Source organism: Nelumbo lutea, chromosome 2, assembly GCF_056320005.1.
Source record: "Nelumbo lutea isolate HS-2025 chromosome 2, American lotus-T2T, whole genome shotgun sequence".
Lineage (NCBI taxonomy): Eukaryota > Viridiplantae > Streptophyta > Magnoliopsida > Proteales > Nelumbonaceae > Nelumbo > Nelumbo lutea.
The window spans coordinates 9,789,372-9,804,632 of NC_142685.1; the positions used below are offsets into that span (position 1 = coordinate 9,789,372).

Consider the following 15,261-nt stretch of genomic DNA (forward strand, 5'->3'; position numbering starts at 1 on the left):
AAGGTTTGGAGTTGATTCATCCTCTGCGGAATTCCTAGTTCTGTTTGTTTTTTAACCGATCTGGATGTCGAAATTGCTTTAGCCGTTTTTTGTGATTTCCTCCTAATCAGCGTAAATTTTAATATTGGAACACTGAAGCTGAAGGTAGCTGGTTGAAATGCCGACGGCTTTGATGCTCCCACAGATAAGGTCTCGTTTTGGTTCTCTAGAGAAGCTCAGGCGCTTGTGGCTTGCAGTGTGGCACTGGTAAGGCCTACTACACAAAACCATTGAAGGGGGTTGAGGAATTGAGAAAATGCCTAATGACTACGAGCTGTTAAGTTTAGGTCCGACCGATCATGGATCAAGTATTCTGTTTCTACTCTGCTCACAGAGAAAGGATTAGTACTAGGTTACTAGCCTTCCCCCCTTAAAGCATGTAGGGGATGTGACACCTCCAAAACAGTCCACGCCTACCCTGTCTAGTTTTTATTTTTAAAGCGATTAGGGGATAGAATATCTGGGCTGGCCTGGCTTGTTTTAGAGAATTGGGATTAGCTGAGCGTTTTAGCTGTGTTGCAAGCTGTGGGACCAATGATAAGAGGAGTTCGTATCGAAGGAATTCGGATTAGCTGAAGCCTAAATGTGACGGTGCCCACTGTGAAAGGTGAGGTTCCAGCATTTTATTACCGGCATAAAACCTTATCATTGGTTTCACAGCTCATGAACGGCCGTTGCATTCAGCTAATCCTTGCTCCTGCATCCTGCAGAGCATGCCCCATATGAACATCTCAGTGCGTATTGGGAGCATCTCCCGTAATTGTCATTTGAAGATGTTTCCAGTGCACGGTTGTTAATTCCACACTGAGAGGTTGAATGATTGTGGGCCCCTTATGACTAATGTGGAGTGTAATTAATAATTGATTCCCAACCTGCTGAGCAGCTATATCGTTAACATTAGCATGATCAGATAAATTTAAAATGCCCTATGGTCATGGATCTTAAAATGTCCCTTCCCTTTGTGCTTATGCCAGGGCTTTGGCACTAAACAAATGGAATGGAAAAACAGGATTCATGTAGCCAATCCATATAATTGGTTTTGGCACTAAACAAACAGAATGGAAAATCAAGATTCATGTGCATAGTTGGAATATGACTTAGACGACGATGATGATTGGAATAGAGATTGCAACAGAGTAAATATAAGAGAGTAATAGAAAAGTAGCTAGAAAAAGAGAGAAAAAATATAAAGCAAAGGTATTTCACTAAATACCTACCGTGCAAGTTTCGCTCTTTTCTTCAAAATTTGGATGTGCCGGAAGGCTACCATCTCCAGGAGCATCCTTGGAAAGCACCAACATTGAGCTGCTTAACCACGAAAACCCAAATCCTGTAGCTCACCCAACGATGAAAAAATAGATGATCCACTGATCTGAGAGGCCATGAAAAATATCACAGTCCGCATGATCCACTGGTTTAACCTGCATAGATATGGAATCATTACTAACTTGACATACTTGAAAATCTCCTGTAACTATTTTCATGCTCTTGGCCAATGTGACCATGCTAGGAGTGTCTGGAAGCAGATATGTTTTGAAAATAAAACATCAAACTACTCCCTTTGTGGTTTGGTACTGGACCAGATTTGCCTCCTAAATTTGATAATCTTTAGGAAATAAAGAGCTATATGTGAAACATTGCTTCAAAGTTCAAACGTGCAGGGAGAGAGAGTGACAACTTAGTGTCAGAGCTGACAAAATGTTCACTTCTTCTAAGTTCCAAATGTCACTTCTTAGAACATCTTGCCACTCATCTTCATCAATCTTAGATTGGAGAAAGCATGCAAATATGTTTTGCTGCCAAAGGTAATCCTTTTTGGCTTTTTCTGTTTTATTTTTGGGCTTCTTTGGAGTCTTCTACTTAAAAGAATTTTCAACAATGAATGTGTGCTTCCCGAATGATGATCAACATTCCTCATTTGCCGCCGGTGGCAAATTACAAAACATATTGTGTTGGACTGTAATGCTTTCGAGGTGTGAAGGCATCCCAACTACTTTGCGGTTTCCATTCCAAACATCACCCAAACACAAGATTGATTTTTCCAGCACTGACAATTTTCAGAGTTGAGGGTCATTAACCCAATGGGTAATTAGGTTAATGGTTTGGGAGGGTTGATAAATTGGCGGATAACCGACCTCTAAAACCGGACTGGTCAGAACCAGTCAGGCAACTGGTTCTGTTTCACCTTAAAACCATTCCTGAGCTAAAAATCGTTGATTTGGTCAGTAACCCACTTATTTAGGCGGTCGTGACATGTTGACCAAGACAATGATTTTGATTGTTTTTAATTTTAATTATTATTTTTTTAAATTAGAATGAATCATCTGTTCAAACCAGATTACTGGACCGTTCAACCTGGGAATCAGTCCCCAAAATGATTCCATGTCCGGTCTGATTTTTCAAACCTTGTTACATAGCCAAAACAATATACTTAGATGCATTAGGTTATCAGAAAATAAGATACAAGAGAAACAGAATTTTTCATAAAATTTGTTAACTTCCTCTCAACTTTCTGTTTCTTATTTTTCATCAAACCAAACATAGCCAAGGTTGCAAGGTATGGCAAATCAAAACAAAATAACCGTTACGTTGACTATCCAATCAGCAGTCGGATTTCCCTCTCTCCATGTATGCAAGTATTGGGATCTCCATGACACCATTGATACCAAGTTGGCAACGGCGTTAATGTTATGTACTTATGCCGGGACATTCCTGTGGTGCGAAATTGTTCTTTTTCAATGCAGATCTTCAAGTCACACTCAATCCATACTTTGATAATCGTTTTTTGTGCAATCAATTGATGACTTTTTTAGAGAATAGGCTATTCATTGGAAACATTTTTCAATTATTAAAATGACAACTATTTAGTATTTAGACCTCATTCGTATTTCAATTAGTTATTTATCCGAGTAAATGCACTTACCCAGGTAAATAAGATTTACCAGAGTAAGTGCATTTACCCATGTTCTTTTATTTCCCATGTAAATAAGATAATGACCATTTTATCCATAAAAATCCATTATTACAAGGGGCATTTTTGTCCATTTCAAGTGTTGACAACTTTCCCCCAAGGTGGGAAAGTTATTTACCCACCTAAGACATGGGTATCACTTACCCGAACAAGTGATACCCAGAAAAATAAACTTTCCCTGGCCCCCACATAAATCTGAAAAGAGAACATGGGATTTTTTATCAATAAGAATCAAAATCCCATTGACCAACTTTCCCCTCTTAAAATCCAGAAAAAGAGCACCCCCTTAAAGAACTTGGAATCATCATCATCATCATAACATCTTTGAATCGTTAGCATTCTTCCCTACCAAATCAATTTGGTTTCCTTCAATCACGATAATTTTAATGAGTAAATTCAACCACGATTTTTAACCAAAACAACTTCGGAGACCTCCTGCGTTTAGAATATGATTATACCTTCAAGTCTTCAACAACCTGTAAACCAATAAAGGTTACCCAAACCCTTCCAACTAACATGTATATACGTGATTTTACACAGATTTGCCAGGGTACAATCTTCAAATATGCCAATCGAATAAAAAATACTCACCACAGCCAATTACATAATTTACATTTTCAAGGTCAAACAGCAATGCATATGATCACACTATTGAAAGCTTTACATATTGTTGGATTGTATCTTCATTGGCAATGGCAACTGGCAAGCCCCCCCCCCCCCAGCACTTGGGACCTTGAAGAGAACAAGATGAGGCCTCCCCAGCCCCAGCTACCATGGGCCAATCAGAACAAGACATAGTTAACCAGAGCATTTAGCATTTGTGATTTGTAAATGCTGGCTTCTTATCATATGAACCACCTCTTCCGACTTTCCATTGTCTTGGCAAGCTCATTTGCCATTTCTGCAAAGCTTTGGGCCCCACTTTGTAGCTCTTCAGTGTTTCTGTTTATCCTCTGGTAGAAATGGCAAGAAAACTATATTAGAGGACATTAAATGCCGACTATTTCACTGAAAACTTACCAGCATGCAAGCTCAGTGTACCAAGATACAAATAGGCCAGTCTTAAACTGGAAAATATGTTAAAACTAAAATACTCGGCCTATCCATTGTAATAGAAGACATGATGGTGTGTACAACTGTGCTGCAAATGGATCTGTTCAAATTGGATGTCTAGATCCGAATTTGATTCATTATACATTGGATTTAGATGAGATTTGAATTGGATTTAGATATCGGATACCATACGTTAAAAACTATTAGAATATTATGTGCAATAAATAAAATAAACAAAAAAAAATTTGATATTGTATATCAGAAAAAAAAAAAAAAAAACTTAGGCCCTGTTTGGTTCACAGGAATAGGGGTCTGGAATCGGAATCGGAATGGGCTATTCCAATTCCAACTGTTTGGTTGGGCGGAATCAGAATTCCATTCCCATTCCTGCTGGAATGGCATTCCCCCATTTGAGGGAATGGCCATTCCCTGCCCCCTCCCTTGGGAATGAAATCTCATTCCTGCTGGTTTTAATTTCTATTCCCATTCCTGTCTGAACCAAACAAACTATGGGAATGGACCGATTCTGATTCCGGAGGATTTCCATTCCGATTCCGACTGGAAACCAGACAGACCCTTAAAAATAACTTTAATGAGATTCCAACCCAGTATAATCCCACAGCTTTTTAGTAAGCATACAACGTTCAAACCAAATTTACCAATAAATATTAATTTTATGTAGAAATCAGAAATTAAATGTTCAAATATTATCAGTTGGGATTGGATCATAACAGATTGAATTAGATTAAATCCATATTTGGTCCACTTAAATGAATTGACTTTGAATTGCCTTAATTGGATTGGGTTTCTGGACAAATGGATAGCATTTGCACTCCTAGTCAAGAAGTCAGGATTCCTGGAGGTCTAGTATACTTTGGTGCAAACAGAGGAAACTGGATCCTTAGTTATTGGTATTTCTGCTGCTAACTTCCACAAACTTTTATACAATAAAAAAACCTATTAATATTATTAGACTAATTTAAAAACATTATTAACAGAAAAAGACAATATAATGGCCTTTATACTGGAAACTATGATAACTAATGTCTATTATCTTGTGGTTTCACCATATAATGCAGTAGTCCCAATGTTGGTTCCAGCTATCTGGGATCATTGAAGGGGTACATTTAGCACAAAGTGGCTACTAGGGATGGCAATTTTCCCCATCCCCACTGGATACCCAGCCTCCCCAACCCGATTGGGTCAGGGATGAGATTGCTCTGGCAGGGGGACAGGGAATAATTGAGATACATGATCAGGGACTGGGACGAGGATGGGGATATTTTTAAAATATCATTTATATTTTAAACTTTGAAAATAGTTCTGTATAATTACAACAATGCCACTACATATATTGGACAAATTTCAATTTCTATGTTGTCTTGGTGGTTAATGATGTTTGTTAAGTGTTAAACCAATTTAGATTAATGAATTTTTTCCAAGTAAATCATTTTCCCAAAGCCATCTTTTTAAATAAAAAAAAAAAAGAATTTGGAACTCTGTAGAAGTAAAGAAGAGGGGGAGGAAAGGGGGGTTTGGGAATAGGGAGGAGAATGGTTGAAAAAAATCAAGCTTTGTTGGGGAAATGGCTATGGCGATGGCCACTGGAAAGCGAGAGGTCTTGGCATGAAGTGGTGGAAAGCATTCATGGGAGTTCGGCAAGTGGGTGAGATGCTGGTGTCTCAAGGTAGGCTAACTTGGCAGCACCTTGGAAGGCCATTCACAACACCCTTCCCCATTTTCTCAGGTTCGTCGGGTATGAAGTTTGCTCTGGTAATGCTGTCCGGTTTTGGAAGATATTTGGATCAAAAGCACCCCTCTAAAGGACCTTTTCCCTTTGTTATTTTCTGTTTCATTGTATAAAAAGAGGTGGTCTCAAAATTTATCTCATCTTCGAGAACACCTAATGGCTCCTACTTGGGATTTTGGTTTTCATAGGGGCTTAAGGGATGAGGAAATTGACTCCCTCTCTGACTTGCTTTGTTTTCTTAATCAGGTTTGCTTATATCCCTCCAAGCCAGACAAAGGGTGTGGACCCCTAAACCCAAAGGGACCTTTACTTGTGCTTCTTACTTCAAATCCATTTCTCAATCCTCTGTCCAACAACCTTTTCCCTCAAGAAATTTGGTGCAGGCCAGTTCCTCCAAAGATTATGGATTTTTGTTGGGAAGTGTATTATGAGAAAGTAAACACTCTAGATAATCTACTAAAGTGAAGACCTTTCCTTTGTATTTCTCCCAACTGGTGTACCCTCTGTAGAGCTCATGGGGAGGATTGTTTTCATCTACTAAATACTAATATCTTGTCCATTCTTTGCAGACTTGTGGGCTTGACTACTCTCGGTGTTTGGGGGTAATTGGAGCTTGCCAGCAGAATTCCGCATCATCTTTAAACGGGCTACTTTCCCTTGGCCAACAAAAAGAGAGAGAATTATGTGGAGATGTGCTCGAGCTGCATTGATTTGGGCTCAGCTGTGATTTATGTAATTTATTACTGTTTACTTGTGAGATATTGGGAGAGGCTGCAGCTCGTGCCTCTCCATGGGATGCTGTGTGAAATTACAATTCTAAATCAGTTTCTGAATTAATAAAATTTCTATCGTTCATCAAAAAAAAAAAAAAGAATTTGGGGATTTGGGTCCCTGATGGGAAACCCAACTCCATTGGGAATCGGGGATAGAGGTTCATTTTTCTCCTCAATTGGGATCAGAAACATGGATGGGGAATTACTTAGAAATTGGGGATGGGAAATATGGTCCTTGCCCCGTTGCCATTCCTAGTGGTCACTCTCAGACTCAGGCCTGTGTTTTCACGCTTGCCAGCCTGATGTTTTAGCATTACACCAAGTTATTGGTTGTAACTATCACTGAAAAGAATTTATCAAAAAAACACTATCACTGGAAAGAAAAACAATGAGGTAACTGCTAAAAAGATCATTGTGAAGTGTTAAGGGATAGATTTCTGTGTCTTAAATAAATACTGTACGAACCATTTCATCATTCAGAACCAAGTAGATGGCTCATCAGTCAGATATCTAATTGATGGTAGAATAAGAGAGGTGAATTTTACAATCTGCATCTAGTGGGTAGTTATTATTATCAGATATTTAACATCCTGTTGGACTGTCAAGAAGAGTTGCCTGCAAGATTAGGATATTTCTATTGTGTGCTTTTGGGATCAAAATCCATGGACTAGGTCGTTCATATAGACGGGACACCTGACCAACTTGCAAATGGGGATGAGTTATCAAGCACAACATTCCACAGGTAATAAGATCTAGTCAGATGTTTCTGGTGTTCCCAGGAGCAAAAAAATAGTTATTATTAATATCATCATCATTATTTTGGTTCATGGAACACCAAACATTGCCTATTAAGCATTCCCTGGGTGTCCTCTTCAACAAGCATGCCATTTAATTAATTCACTGATATGTAGTCTACTGTCTAGCAATTCCTTCTATCACTATTTAAAAGATAGATTATAAAACATTCAGCAGTAGGATACCCTACCTCAAGTTTTTCCTGGCGTTCTGCAAGCTTCTGTCTTGCTTGTGTTGCTACTTTGGAGACATCCTGGAACAGGTTACTGTGCCAATCAGCAAAATCCATACAAATACGATTGTGTAAATAAAACTTTTTATCTGAAATTACCCCTGTCTTTCTATATGTTGCAATGATTTCTTCAGGTGTTCTTAGTCTTGGCTTTATATCAACTGTTGCACCTTCGAACAGTTTCTCCCTCTCTGTCTCTTTCTCTGCAGTATCGAATGAGGACTATTATGACCATTTAAGAAATTTGAACACATTTAAAAGAAGTTTGAAATGTTTGATGTACCTTTTCTGTCATTTCTGCCTTTAAGAGAAGAAGTAGATGCAACAGGTATTGGTTCATCAATTTCAATATCATCTGTACCAAGAGAAAAAATATAGGATGAGTAACAAACGGATTGGGGAACAAAGTTAAGATAGGGATGGTAGAAAACCTATGCTGAGCTCCATTTCTTGATGATCTTCAGTGGTTGTGAATGGTTCTGAAAATGGAAGCCTTGAAAACATGGTTTCTAGATTCGCAGTAATGTTATAACTAGCAAGGTTTTCATTAAAATCTTCAGTATTTGTCGTTTTTCCTCCTTTAAAGCCCTTAATGATACCACCCAGAATACTAGGGGCAGTAATCTACAATAGAAATAATTTTCTTATTATTATTAGCAGAAACAGGAATAAAAACAGAAGCAAAATACTGGAATTTTCACAAACATGCATGCATTTAAGGGAACCTGCTTTTTCTTCTGATTTGAGGAGAAGCCAATGGCAGCATTGGCAGCAGCTGCAAGAGTTTTATCATGAAGGCAAGGCAAAGACTCTGGAATCCTAAAAGAATCAACATGTACTAGCTAAATTAGTATCACTTTACAATGATTTTGAAACTGCAAGTATATCATGGTTTGATGCCTAAACAACATAGAATAAATAAAGACACCTGAAGCCATTTTCAGAAGCCAGGAAAGAGATGAAAGCAAGTTCGCACCCATTTGCCTACAAAATTCCTTGAACACAAAGTTAGATATCATGACATGAAGCTCTATTTTCCAAATCAAGGGAGTTATAACAAATTGTCATTCATGCATAGATTATGTGCTTAATTCTGAATATCAAGTATGTACTGATATTAGATCACAGTTCTAAGTTCTAACATGATTGCCAAAGAAACTTGAAGAATAGTGGTAACGGAATTAGAAAGACATCATTGAACTTCTTTGTAACAAAAATTAAGAAAATGACAATGGCCTCAAAAACCCATGGACAAGTTGATGGATGATAGTTATGAACCATTGTTTTAGAAAGCATACAAAATTTACACTTTAAAGCTTGCCTGAGTCAAGGCTCAAGAAAAAGGCCTAGAGGCTCCACCTTAAGACTAGGGCTGTTCACGGGCCGGGCTGGATCGGTTTAGTAGTGTTTTTTCAACCAACCCGACCTAGTTGGGTTACCTATAGACCAAACCGAAACCGACCTGGTCGGTTTGAGTCGGTTTGGGTCGGTTTGGGTTTCAACCAACTCCAAGTTTGCACAATGCACATGAAGTCAAAGTGCTAATATTATATATAATATTTCAGAATATATTTTCTAGAAATATATATTTAAAACCAAAACATATATACAAATATATCGAAATATATATTTTCTAATTTCTGGAAATATATATCTGATATATTTCAGAAAATATATTTTTTTCAGACATATATTTATTTTTTAAAACTAAAATATCTATATTTAACAGATACTTTTTCACATAACTTGGTTCGGTTCGGTATGTGAAAACCGAAACTGAACCAACTTATTCGTTTGTTCATCTTTGCAACCCGAAATCGACCGGTAGTGAAGAAAAACCGGCCAACTCGGGTTGGCTTGGGCCGGGTTGGTCAGTTTGGATTTATTTGTGAACAGCCCTACTTAAGACACATCCCTCACACATTGAGATGCCTTGGTTTGGTATATGTGAATGTGCATATGTGTGTGTCTGTTATGCTTATACTATGTTTTTAGCATATCTAAATTCATTTTGTATTATTATTTTAACATTTAGGGCTTAATAATTATGAAATGTTTTTATAAGGAAGTAATGGCTTTCCGAAAAGTTCCTAATATTCTTAAGTTGTATATGCGGTCATTTATTATATGTTTTTCCTACAGAAGCACAATCCATTTATACATATTAATGTAGTTCTTAAAAAAGTAATAATGCCTTGAGGCTTATGCCTCGCTTAATGCTTCAGCAATTTTAACTTCTGGGGGAAGTTAAAATGTAAATAGTCAAAATATATTTCCTGGTTAACGATGTATAGACAATGTAGAGTCTTTCAATCTTCCTTGGTGCGTAAAGTAAATAAAAGCCAGCTTCATGTAAACTGGAAAAGAAAAGCCAGCTTCTTGTGAGCATTTTCTGTAATCAGATCTTAATATAATTCTTTACCAGTAGTTAAATGCTTTTCTTATCTTGGATTTCAGAAAGGAATTTTGTTTGCTCAAAACATGAACTAAATCCCCATTCAATGCTTTTAATTTCTTATACAAGAGAGTAATGTTAGATATCGAACAATTTTGAAAGTCAAGGCAGTAGCTAGACAATGACATAATAAAGATAAATATTTCAGCTAACTGTGGCAAACAAGAAAGCATGAAAGGTATCAACCAGTGTAATGTTCCCATCACATGAAGAACTCATCATTTTGTCCATGTTTGTCTTGAAGCTCCACCTAAGGATTAACATTAAAGAGGTCACATTCACGACTTCCAAATCTGGCAAGGACCTGTCCATTGGCAGAACACAACTTGAGATGAACCTATTTCCTAATTACTAACAAGAAGTAATAGAACTAAAATTGCAAATTGTGTCATCAAAACAACTTAAGCCATTGTATCACAAGTCTTATTAAATGTTACCACTGCAAGCTAAGCAAGAAAAAGAAATGCATCATTAGCACTTTACCTTATTTCAATGACTCCGGTCTGATAGACTATAATGAGCCCACACATTTTCTCATCTTTCATGAAAGTTGTACTCCAGCAAATGGGTTTTACAAGATTCACTTTTCGAATGGAATCATTATCCCCCTACATAGAAGCATATTATCATAACTTGAAAAGGAAATACAATAACGTCAAAGATAAATGACCAATAAAACAAAATGACAAATATGCACCTGAACCACAGATTTAATAGTGTAGAGGCACAATGAATCCTCACAACAGAGTAAAAGAAGTGAATCCAATAATCTTTCCCCAAAAAATGTAGATCCAATAGTGGCATGAAGTTCAGCTTCTTCTTGTTTGATTTCCATTGCAGTATTTTCTTGCACGGGCTCATCCTGACAAGCAGTGCCTTGGGATAACCTTTTTGGGTGGCTATCATGGGAAACTTCAGGGACTAATGTGCTGTCCTCTGGGTGGATCTCAAATATGTATGAATCAGAAACAGAATATAGACATAAAGCATCTGATTACTTTGTAGTTTGTCGAAGAAAATTTTTACTTGCCTATGACATACATGGAAATTGCAGTTGAACCCTTCTTTAGGTGCATTGATTGAGAATTGATCATTTTACCAGTGGCACTGTCGACAACCACAATGTGTGCATCCCTTGTTAAAATGAAAATCACTCCTTTGGTCTCATTTTGATTTTGTGATACTGAGTGTTTTGGGCTGCTTATTATGCTAGGGATTTGTGAAAATAATGCCATAGAAATGACTGCAGAACTTGAGGCAGATATGCAGTCTGTGAGGAACAGAATTGATAATGAATCCATACTGAGCAGTGCAACCTGAAATGAGAACAGTGAATGAGCAAAGCCTTGTCAATATTTAAGAGTCTGGGTTTCTAATTTTGAAAATGCAGGCTTCTTGTCCTACTCCACAATTTTGGCACATGGATATTGAGGTAACAAAAAAAAGGGGCAACTCTTTCCCACAATGCCCTCTTTATGTGGAAAGTCTTAGCCAAATAGCCATTTCCCATGTGGCAAAAAAGTCAGTTATTTTACCATAATTTATCATAAAAGCTTCAACACATTAATGATTATTTTCTGAGCATAGGGAAATATGCTGGGGTATGAGGCTGATGTGGAAAAGGAAGCTATGGCCACTTCAATGTGTCCCTTCATCTGACGGGACAGTTTGGGCCTGCTACCTCAACCCCATGTTGTAGAAAATCTTAGCAACTACAGGATTTGAAACCTCTCATAGACTATCAGTGATTTTTTTTTCCTTTGTATAATTTAGACACATTTCCTAGTGACTTGGAAAAAGAACGGATGAAATATATAAAGCCAACCATTACACAGATAATACCAACCCGACCACATTCATATCCGATGGCAAGTTTGCTTCCAGATTTTTCGTACTGTAGGGTTTGTATAGGAGAATTTAGCACAGAAAATGCTGCCACACATTGAAGCCCTTTCTCTTGATATGTAATATGAACTGTGTAACAGATAAGCAGTGTTACGAGATCATAAAAACAACATAGTATATGACTAAAACACAGACAGAATAAGCTAGATGTACTAGTGTCGCACATGAAGTCAATTATGATGTTAACCAAGTAGTATGTATTCTCTGTACCAGAATGGTCAAAGAGTTAAAAAAAGATACTTCAACAGCTTCTAATAAAAATAAGGAAATCCTGGAAGTATGATACCATATATATATGACTACTAAAGAAGTACCTTCATTATTAGTTTCAGTAATAAAGTGAAAACTTGTCTCACTGGAACTCCCACTGGGCTTATAGATGTGAACCTATATAAGCCAAAAATGGCATCAGACAATGGAGAAAGAAATATAACCGTTAATATTAGCATAAGATTCAACTCAAGGTCAAAAGAAATAGCCAGTAAAAGTTGGGCTGCAAACAGATTGAATCAAATTGGATATTGCCTGGATCCAATTTTGATTCATTAATATTGAGATTCAAGTCAAATCTTATCTGTTGGATTTAGTTTGGATTTGGATTAAACAGATATTGGATACCACTAATAAATTAATTTAAAAATGATAAAAAATTATACATTATTAATAAAAAGGACCAAAAATCACTTTGATATTGTTTAACATGAATGAAACTAATTGAAAAAAAAAACTTTTATAAGACTTAAACTCATGACTCTTTAGTAAACATACAATCGGATTGGGGTGGATCCATGTTCAATCAAATGATAAATAGATCAAATCAGGATCATCTTAATCAGATCAAATTTGATTTCAGGCAAACAAACACCATTTGCAACCCAAAAAAAAGGAACTGTTCTGACCAGGCCACACTCATTGCCAATAGCGAAACTTGCAGTGAGGCAGCAAAAATCCAAAGCCGTCACTGAAGTTCTTGCACCAGTCACTTTGATCCCTTGCACCTGCCAATCATTTTATATATGACATTGATGTCAAATACCACTTGTTCCAATTAGTAGTTAGTATGTGGTTGATGAACATTATTCAAAGTAAAAAACAGGGAATAATCAAAAGAAAATTGATTCCATGAATTGTTTGCAATAGAACTCTGACCTCGCCTTCTATAACATATAAAAGTGACAGGACTGGATATGTGGCATCCCATATTCTAACAGATCCATCCTGATAACCTGCTATATATACTCTCTCAACCTCTTTATCTTCACTAAATGATAACGGACTATGAGTACCACCACTCACAGGCCACTTGGTACCCACAGTTACAGGAGCTGTTGCTCTAGCTTTCATAACTGAGGCTATCTACATGCAAAATAAATAAATAAGGAGGCCAGAAGAAAGCAAAGAATTGAAACCAAGTTTTGGATTCTAGTGTGATAGGAATGCAATACCTCTAAGAGAGCCTTTGATGAATTCCCACCTCTAGGTAATAAACTGAGCTTTGCCACAGTCATGCATGGATCAACAGTAGGTACTGCCACAGGAAATTGCATTGCAGGAATAGGTGTATTTTTGTCCTTCTGAGATGTTGAAGACAAGCTAGAATCATCATATACATGCAATTGTCCAGGGTTTGTCAACACAAAAAGAGCAGCAGTATGATTATTCTCTCTTGCCCCAGCATGCGGTATTAATATCATGTCAGAAAAAGAGCCATTAAGTGTAAGATCCAGACGAGCAACACATTTTACAGTCTCTATCCCGGATGACCATTCAAGACTTAATATCTGCAACAGATAAAAGAATATGTCCATTCACCATTGCACCTTTCCATGATTTGATGATAAAATAACATCAAACCAAAAAAAAAAAAACAGTAAATAATTTCTTGTCCACTTTTGCATTGTAAGGTCCCCGGTAAAACAATGTAAATATATATATATATATATTGAGAAAAGAAAAGTATTTATTATATTATATAATATAAAGTTACAAACTTTACAGATATACATCCACCCAAGTACATTGAGATTCTCTACATGGTATCTCAATAAAAAGTAAGGGTTAATTACTAAAATACCCTGTGGTTTCCGAAGCTACTTAAATATGTCTTGTTAGATGGTCCCACTCGACACAAATAGGCCCTCCATTAGTGAAACATTTAGAGCTGTTTACATGTGATATCATGTGCCTATTACAGTTTATCATAATTCCAGTTTTACCCCTCCATGGTCAAAGATATTCTTCTTCTGACCCATACCTCAGATCATCACTGATTGCCCCTCCTCTCTTTTTCTTTTTTTGATCAATGAGATAATATTTTATTAGAGTTAAACAGAAAATTACAACAGGGTGAGAGTGTTGTTTTCCAAATTACAGTTTACAGTTCAGCCCAAAACAATTGGGGTCTCTTAGCCCCTTGTTTAGCTAGAGTATCTGCCATCCCATTTGCTGTTTTTCTCATCCATTTGAAAGTAACATTCAACTCCCTTACAATGCTCACAATCTCCCTAAAAGTATGCCTATAGATCCATGGGATTTGGGTGCTACATCTTGTCCAAGCAATGACCACTTGAGAGTCCCCTTCCACTTCCAAATTAAGGAACCCAAAGTACCTACCAAATCTTAATCCCCGCAGGAGTCCAATTAGCTCTGCAGCCAGTGCGTCCCCATTTTCTAGAGGCCCTGAATACAAATCTAACACCTTTCCTCCTGAATCTCTGAAGGCACCTCCTATCCCAACTACATTTTGGTTACCAAGGAAACTCCAATCGAAATTTAGCTTCACAAAATTTGTTTCTGGGGGTCTCCACTCCATAAAAACTATTCTTTTCCTTGGGCTGATACAGCCACTTCCTTCCAAGTTCTGAGGATGTCATTCAAAGAGAAGACTTCGAAGTCTTCCAGAGTTTTTACCAAGTGAGCAGTTTTTAACTTTATTGTTTCAAAAATTTCCATCTCTGATCAGCTTTTTTCATTGAAAATTCTTCCATTTCTCTCTTCCCAAATAGTCCAAACCAAGGCAGCCCCCACTGTTTTCCATAATAATCTTCCTCTTTGTTTTTGTTGACTCATGAAGCTAGGGTCAAAAAGGCCCACCACCTCCTGTGGGGGATTCCACCTGCACCCAAGAAGAGAACAAAGATGCTCCTAAATGCAAAGCACAAAAGGGCAGAATAGAAAGATATGGGAAACAGTTTCACCATTGCATTTACATAGGCTGCACACATGAGGAGAAAGGCACTTATTTGGCCTTCCTTTCTGCATCATATCACAAGTGTTTATCTTTCCAAG

General features: G+C 37.3%; 1 protein-coding gene across 1 annotated transcript in view; it reads right to left on the reverse strand.

The window, feature by feature from the left end:
* Positions 1-3,489: 3,489 nt before the first annotated feature.
* The window catches only part of LOC148868471 (transducin family protein / WD-40 repeat family protein), a 38,673-nt gene continuing 26,901 nt past the window's right edge, over positions 3,490-15,261 (reverse strand). Inside the window, exons 9-24 of the mRNA XM_088969001.1 lie at positions 13,419-13,754; positions 13,123-13,329; positions 12,873-12,971; positions 12,288-12,360; positions 11,915-12,042; positions 11,099-11,384; positions 10,766-11,004; positions 10,552-10,676; positions 10,255-10,372; positions 8,542-8,597; positions 8,339-8,432; positions 8,045-8,237; positions 7,897-7,968; positions 7,713-7,816; positions 7,572-7,634; positions 3,490-3,963 (exon numbers count right to left, since the gene is read on the reverse strand). Of these exons, the coding sequence (XP_088825127.1) occupies positions 3,856-3,963; positions 7,572-7,634; positions 7,713-7,816; positions 7,897-7,968; positions 8,045-8,237; positions 8,339-8,432; positions 8,542-8,597; positions 10,255-10,372; positions 10,552-10,676; positions 10,766-11,004; positions 11,099-11,384; positions 11,915-12,042; positions 12,288-12,360; positions 12,873-12,971; positions 13,123-13,329; positions 13,419-13,754 (2,301 nt within the window). The 3' untranslated portion in view covers positions 3,490-3,855. The remainder of the gene's footprint in view (positions 3,964-7,571; positions 7,635-7,712; positions 7,817-7,896; positions 7,969-8,044; positions 8,238-8,338; positions 8,433-8,541; positions 8,598-10,254; positions 10,373-10,551; positions 10,677-10,765; positions 11,005-11,098; positions 11,385-11,914; positions 12,043-12,287; positions 12,361-12,872; positions 12,972-13,122; positions 13,330-13,418; positions 13,755-15,261) is intronic.